The sequence below is a fragment of the Barbatula barbatula genome (assembly GCF_947034865.1).
Source record: "Barbatula barbatula genome assembly, chromosome: 2".
In the NCBI taxonomy this organism is placed as follows: Eukaryota; Metazoa; Chordata; class Actinopteri; order Cypriniformes; family Nemacheilidae; genus Barbatula; species Barbatula barbatula.
The window spans coordinates 23,793,592-23,801,348 of NC_136767.1; the positions used below are offsets into that span (position 1 = coordinate 23,793,592).

Genomic DNA, 7,757 nt, shown 5'->3' on the forward strand with positions numbered 1-7,757 from the left:
GCCTTTTGAGACATGTTTTCAGAACCTAACAACGATTTCCTGTTTTCTATTAATATCTCTGAGACCAGACATGCCACTATTTATGTATTATGTATCCTAAAGAGGATGCATAATACATCTTTGAGCATATTTGAGAGGAAATATTTGAGCTGTGCACAAAAATTATTTTGCGTAGTTAACAAATAAATGGGTCCTATAGGAATGCAAAAATTTAGAAAATAATAACAACGAGGTAAGTCTCTCTTGTTTTATTTTATCAATGTTATTAAAATATTACACTCAAATCAAATATAAAATTGCATCTGTCCCGTACAATTATATAATATATATAATATATTTAATGTAATACAAACGTAACCGCATTGTAAGTACGTAACTTTACTAAGAATTTGATACGTTCTAAGAACAGTTCTGCGCTAAAGATCGGCCCATGACATCAAGTACCGCGAGATCCACAGTGTTTGAATGGCTCTCGCGGTACTTTAACATCATACACCAATTGTTTTGCGCAGCGTTGCGTGAAAACGAACCGCCCTGCTGTTTTAGGACCCGGAGGACGCGCAGAGCCGCGCTGCAAAGGTTAGTTCCCTACCATCAATCCACAGAGGCTGTTTACAACTCGCAGGAAGAGAAGAAACGCGAAAGCAAGAGCTCGTCTGGAGGGCAGTGTGGCTGGATTCACCACAGGCTCTTTCATACAAACAGACGGTTTTCATTTCTGTTCTTCGTGAATAATTGCTTATCTTAACTCTCCAACTTCGACGGATGAAACAAAATGTTGCGACTGGTTCACTTTGTGTTTCTGTTTGGATTGGTGTCGATGGGCTGTGCGTTAGTCGTTAAAGGTAAGATCACATTTCATTGTATAACAAAAAATGAAAGCTTGATTTAAATACATTTCGACCCAGTTTGCATTTTTACAATGTGTTTTTTTTATATTATATATATCGATTTGCTTTTTGGTGGGTGTTTTGTATTCGAAAAGTAAATATTATGTTTGCTGTAATGTGAAATATATGAAATATACATGAAGTTCATGACTTTATCAGAGTGCATAACATCCGATGGAAGAGACTACAGAGGAAGACAACAGTATTCATTCACAGGGAAGATCTGCCTTAACTGGAACAAGCTAAATCTCAAGTTTAAAGGCTTGGATACAGGTAACACGATGCAACTTTATCATTTCTTTATATACCACAAATCATTTTTTGAGTTTTTGAATTAAAAGTAAGGAAATCAAATGTTTGATATGTATAGTATTTACAGATTGTTTTAGTGCATTAGAGAGTGCAGTATGTAAAGTATCGGTCTTACAGATTATAGATTTTGATGATTATATTATAAGTCATGATGATTATATATGATGTGGGCATCGGCCCAGGTATAAAAAAGCTGAGCAATCACAATTGCATAACCAAGATGAAGGCAACTCAGACACTCACAAACAAAGTCATATTATAAATATAATTTGTGTATGTCCATGGCCGGGTTGGAAAATGTCACACCGAACGTGAATGTTGTTATTAAAAAATGTTATTTGTTCTGGTTTTCCTTGGCTGTAGGTGTCGGTGACCACAATTTCTGTCGCAACCCAGATGGCTCAGAGAAGCCTTGGTGCTATGTATCGGAGTTGAATGAAGTAGGCCAAAAAGAAGAATGTCATGTCACAGTATGCCAAGGTAGCCATTTTACTTTGCTACAAACTATTTATTTAGGATATTTATTACTTGTGCAGTTGTAATTATTTCATGTTACACCACTGACTACAAAACGTTTCATGCTTTTTTCCATTATATTAGGCAATGTTTTTATTTGGAAATGTTATTAATGGACATATTGAAAATATACATGTTATTTCATTTAAATTATTATGTAAAGTTCTTATATTGAAATGTTTGCCTAAAAATATATATGTTCTTATTTCATATTTCTAATTTACTTCATAATACCCTCAGATGGCCTTGTAAGAACCTTTTGTTGCTGATATGGCATTAAACACAAGACAAAATCAGTCAATAAATAAATAATGTCGTATTAAACACAGTTATAATGGAAATAATTATAATATATTCACATAAACATCATAAATTACAACCTAAATTCTTATCTAGAATTTACTTCTACGGAAAGATTTAAAATATTTCTAGCTCGGCACCAAATGGAAAAAATCATGAAAAATATTTGGCTTTGAAACAGGATAGCAGGAAATTTTAACAGGAATCGTGTGATTTAGATCTGTTGAATTCATGCCTTTCTCAGGCATTTCACAAGCATTTCGACATGCTTCTGTTTATCCACACAGTTACACTTCCAGTCGTACATTTTATTCCTAGAATCGAAAGGGAGTTGATTTTAAAATATTTACGTCATTTAGAGATTTGCTTTCTTTTTGTGGGATAATAGAATGTGGTTTAAAAAACGTACACAAAACATTGGCGTTGTACATAACGTTTCTGAACGTTTAAAAAAACGGAGCAATTTAAATCCATATTGAGATCACTGGGCCAGTTGGTCAGCTTTAACACAATGATGTTGTTTCCTTTACTCTTTAACTTCGCCATCCGTCAAGGCCAGATAAAGTTAAACATAACACAAGTCTAACACATCAGCCTTGAGACTTTAGACGGAACAAAGGAAAACAAGCATGGAAACTTGTCTTGCAGCTCTTGGGTAGGCCACGCCCTCTGGGATTCTAATTGGTCTAAAAGAACATGCGCACCACAGTAACAGCTGCTGATTGGTTGCTGAGCTGTTACCTCATTTACTTTAACACCGCTCAAGTGTGTAAACAACTTTTCAGAGTTGAGGGGGGGGTGAAAAAATCTAGATGGCCATAGCTTGAGAAGCCAATGTCAACGGGTTCCACTGTGAATGATTCCTGTGTGACTAAACGAAAGGATGTGCGCCTGATGTCCTATTTAAAAAAATCTAAAGTTATAATATAATGGTATTATTAACAATGCTTTGTGCAAAGAAGTGTTCAAATTTAATCGTATTGTTTCATACTGAATCATGTAATGTTAACATGGAAAAGACATACAATATTTCAATGTAGCTTTGGCAACTTCCTATGAGAAATAAAACAATAATAAAGTAACAGAGTTTGTTTCATGTAGTTTATCAGGTCTGACAGCTCATTCAAGGCGTGACGTTTAATCCAAGTTACAGCTGCAAGAGCAGACAGAATATGATATGAGAAACGATAAAATGTTTCATAAACCCTATTTAAAGTATAGGCGCAAATAAACCATTCATCCTGTATATTCAACAGCAGAGGAGAGACCACACTAGAACTGTTTTGAATTATTCTGTGATGACAGTAGACATGCTAGCGACCTTATATGAGACTATACCTGTCACCCTACAGGGCAAAACTCCACTGAAACCACGGCTGCAGAAGAGTCCGTTCCCACTCCAGCCCCTAGTCAAAGGATGGAGGAGACCTTTGAACCCGCAAACCCCTTTCCCTCGCCGGTGGAGGGTGCGGCGGTGCAGCCCGTCAAGGGAGTCCAACAACAGGTCAGAACAGGACCAAAGACGAAAAAAGACCTCGGGACAATGGGTAAGTTCTAGGACTGGGATAAATAAATCACGCTTTTATTTAGTATGCATAACAACTGAGAAATTCATGTTTGTATTTTGTGTTTCTCGTCGTTTGTGTCTAGGTTATGTCCTTGCTGTTCTCATGATGGCCATCATCATTCTTCTCGGAGGTGGGATCACAGTGGGATACTTCTACAAACGGTCAGTACAACAAACCAAAAAAAGCTTTACGTTTCAGCATCCGAATTGTTATGGTACCTTATTATTGACCTAGTTTATTTCTTAAGCTAGAAGTAGAAGATTTCATCTAGTTGAGAAGTGCAATTTGTGCGACAGTATAAAGGATTGTGTTTACTAGTTACTTTTAAGGGAACATAATGTCATCTCTGTGATCACAAGGCTGGGCATTAGATAACAACACTTAACTGGCATGAGAGAGAGATGGTGGGTGTGGGTTGTTATTGGAGGATTCTTGTCTGTCTATATATAGGAGGTTGTTTTGACATACAAGTGGGTGCTGATATAAACTAAAAACCAGCGTGAGCCTCATGTACTCAAAATGCAGATGGACTGTATTGGCAAACTGCCAAATTTGAAACATATTCAAGTTTGACCCGAAAATCGAATTTAAGAATCATTTTGGCATTTGGTTAAGTATGCTAAATCTAGACTTATTTACAGTATTAATATTTATATTAATAATGATATTACATTAATACGATTTAAGGGGAAAATGTGTTTAACTTTCATGATCCAAAATTATTTTTGTTTTCATCAAACAAAATCACTTTTATAATTTGGGCTGTAATATGACTCAGACAAGTTCTTGACTGGTCCTTCCTTCTCAAAAGGACTCTATCAGGACACCTGATAACCTCGGGCCGTGTGTCAGCTGATTGTGTGATCGGTTTCCTTGCGATTAATGGGCTCAGTATTAATAAGCAGGGCAGTATGATGGGTTGAGAAGAGGCTTCATCTATAATACCAGGGCAATGTCACCCGCAGGAAACATGTTGGGATCTCAAATGACTATAAACTATTAAATGTGGGCTATGCTCAGTCCTTATCAGGCAGAGCTTGCGGCAGATCAAGCAGGGAAGAGCAGAATACGTTTGAATAACTGAGAGTAGGAGGATTGCGTAACCTTTACATTTATGCATTTGGCTGACGCTTTTATCTAAAGCGACTTACATTGCTTTATACTATACATTTGTTTCCAAGTATGTGCGCAATCCCCTGGGATCAGACCCACCACCTTGGCATTGCTTGTGCCATGCTCTAACCACTGAGCTACAGGAAAGGCTGACATGCACAGTCTGAAGGAAAGAGAGAGACACGAGGAGAAAAAGAAAAGCAGGGAGGTGGACATCAGAGAAAAAACAAGAGTGCAGCCCAGCAGTCAAGAATCCTTAACAAGACCACTTCTAGCAACCATTAAAGTACAGTGATCCTCAATACTGTCTGCCATGCTTGGCAGTGGATGATGAATCAGAGCTGGCCCTCTCTCTGGACAGTAGCACATTCATATCTCACCGCTTAAAATAGGAGATACCAGAGCCAGTCTTCAGCTCCTCACTGTTAAATAATACAGTCTAGCTGAAGTGCTCTTCCACTCGATTCATCTTATTCCTCTACTGAATATTCAGAGCTGCAGACGCTGCAAAATAAGACAATAATTTGGTGGATTATGCAAGTCATAATGGTTCTTTGCATCTGTACAGACTGTTAGAATGACTTGGGGAAGCTTTTTTGCGGTTGGATATCAAGAAGTTACTTGGAGTCGTATTGTGGGGTTAGGATGTAAGCTCTTCCCCCCATTGGCTTTTTTTTTTTTTCCATTTGACCAACTTTCCACGTTTTCACTGTTATACGGGAGGGGATGCATTTGATTTATGAATGCTTGTACACAGGGTCATCAAAGTTTTGTAAATATGATTAAAAATTTAACGGGACAAAGGTTCAAGATTTCTACGTCACTAATTAAAGTAACTTACTAAATGCAAAAGAAATTGGAAATCTACGTACAATAGTGGCCAAATGTGATGTCTGGAGAGGGCATGTTTGTACAATATTTTACTTTAGTGGTTAGATTAAATCAATCATGGACAAAACACTTTTAAGATATTTATTGGAAAGTGTATCTACACTAATCTAAAGTGTATCATGGAATATGGGTTTTATTAACATACAGAAAATGTGTTACACAATATAAAACGTGAAGGATAAGGAAAATGAACTAAACTTCATTACAGCAACATAAATTAAACACTTCCAAGGTTTAGGTTCTAAATTATTTGTTTCTTTGTGATGATGACCATGATTTGAATCCTGTGAACCATGAATCATGACACTTTTTGTCGTTTGTCTTGCAGGGGTCTTGATCTTAAGAAACAGCACGACCAGCGCGTTTACGAGCGAGAGATGCATCGCATCACTCTCCCTCTCTCCGCCTTCACCAACCCCACATGCGAGCTGGTGGACGAGAACACCATCGTCATCACGGCCGAATCCAACAACCAGACCCCCATGCAGGAGTTCGCCGAGGGGGGAGACCCACTTATGGGCCCAGCAGCAGGGACCCCCGGAGCATGAGAGAGGAAGTGAATGATCGCCTGGACAGGCTTAGTTATGACACGTCTATGCAGGACTGCAGAATCTCCGAGGACCAAACCTCATGTCCACTTTCTGTTTCTAAGCTCTGTTTCTTTGCGCTGCCTTGACAGCCTGGTTTCTTAGTAAAGGTAGGGCAAATTCCTCTCGAGGGAGCCGTGGAATGATTTTATCCCTGGATAGTGTCCTCGTTTCCTCAATGGATCTGTTGGGGAAAGTAGGATGCTTGGATGAATTGGACAGAGCGTAAAAGGTGGTTTTGTATAAATGTGCATGTCAGGGACATGGGAATAAAATAGAGAATAAAATGCAAGTTTTAAGTGCTACAAAGTTTTCATCTTCATCACAGAGCATGAATACTGAATATGAAAGGGCAAAGGTCCTGTTCACTATTACGTATCAGATCATCTGCCGATATGCTTTTTAAAAGTGGAGACAATCCATACTTTCCCTCCTTTGGTAAATGCAACTGAGATGGACAGAATAGTGTTACTAAACCTGAAATTGTGTACTGATGCTCTAGAACTACTCTTACTATATATCGAGCTGTGCATTGATAAGCAGTTGTTGGTGTTTCCTTTAAAAGCTCTTTCTCAGAGTTGCATATGATAAGTGAAGGTTTTTGGTTGTGAGAGTAGGTCGAAACTTGGATTTCCAGCCGTATCGTCTCGGTCAATCACATTTTGTTGTATCATCGCATTTGTGGTTCATATGAAATGTGTTGAGAAGTGGATGAGACCACAGTGGACCAATCAGAAGAAGTCTGCCATTGGGGGCCTTTCGGGTAAATGTGGCTCCTCTGTCCTATAGGACCTTTTCACAATGACGTAACTAAACTTCCGACTTTTCGCAAAGCAGTGTATCATAACATCCGTCTTCTTGCAACAAACAAGAAGAACTTCCGTTGGGCTGGAATTTAACAACCGTGAAAAAAACTGACAGAACACATATTCAAGTTCTTCTCCTAGCACCTTCGCTAAGAAAACAAAACACTTACCTTCATAATCAAACAGGTACCGTTCAACGAGGAATTTGTATCCTTTATCTAGCTTTGATCTTGTCGTAAGCGAAAATTTGTATGCAAGATGATGTACATCATCTAGCCGTATTTGTGGCAGCTGTGCAAGGGACTTGGTAAACTCCAATCTGAAGCGCTAGCGGAAGTAACGATACACTGCTTCACGGCAGAACGGAAGAAAAGCAACGTCATGTGAAAAGGGCCTATTAAGACCTCTGTGTATGGTCTTGAGTAATGTTCTTTCAAACATAAAACAATGAACCCTTCATCTGAAAAAGTGGTGCAACAGAATTGCAGTATTGGTGAAAATGTTCAAGTACAAGAGGTGTTGAGAAAAGAGATATTTGAACACCCCTTTAACTTTTTTTCCCACTTTGTGTCAATCAATGAACAGTATGAAAACTGTTGTATATTTTGATTTTTAGATTCTAATATGCATTTGCTTTTGTCGATTACATTGGACTGTACGTTACTGCTCATGTTTCCAAAACTTGCATTATGTTTGGCAGATTTTACTGCTGTGAAATAAAACAAGTTTGAAGAAAATTGTTGTTGCCCTTGACATGTAGTATTTTACATCAAC

General features: G+C 38.1%; 1 protein-coding gene across 1 annotated transcript; it reads left to right on the top strand.

The window, feature by feature from the left end:
- The first annotated feature begins 465 nt into the window (after nt 1-465).
- Nucleotides 466-7,716, top strand: pik3ip1 (phosphoinositide-3-kinase interacting protein 1). Its single transcript, XM_079475629.1, has 6 exons — nt 466-845; nt 1,050-1,163; nt 1,566-1,682; nt 3,371-3,565; nt 3,669-3,747; nt 5,919-7,716. The coding sequence occupies exons 1-6, from the start codon at nt 776-778 to the stop codon at nt 6,136-6,138; spliced, it is 795 nt and encodes a 264-aa protein (XP_079331755.1). The 5' UTR covers nt 466-775; the 3' UTR covers nt 6,139-7,716.
- Nucleotides 7,717-7,757: the final 41 nt, after the last annotated feature.

Excerpts from the sequence above, each read along its gene's own strand:
- pik3ip1 (XM_079475629.1), top strand. The coding sequence starts at position 776 with ATGTTGCGACTGGTTCACTTTGTGTTTCTGTTTGGATTGGTGTCGATG. Across the intron at positions 846-1,049 it reads CTGTGCGTTAGTCGTTAAAG|AGTGCATAACATCCGATGGA; the intron begins GTAAGATCACAT and ends TGACTTTATCAG. Across the intron at positions 3,748-5,918 it reads GTGGGATACTTCTACAAACG|GGGTCTTGATCTTAAGAAAC; the intron begins GTCAGTACAACA and ends TTTGTCTTGCAG.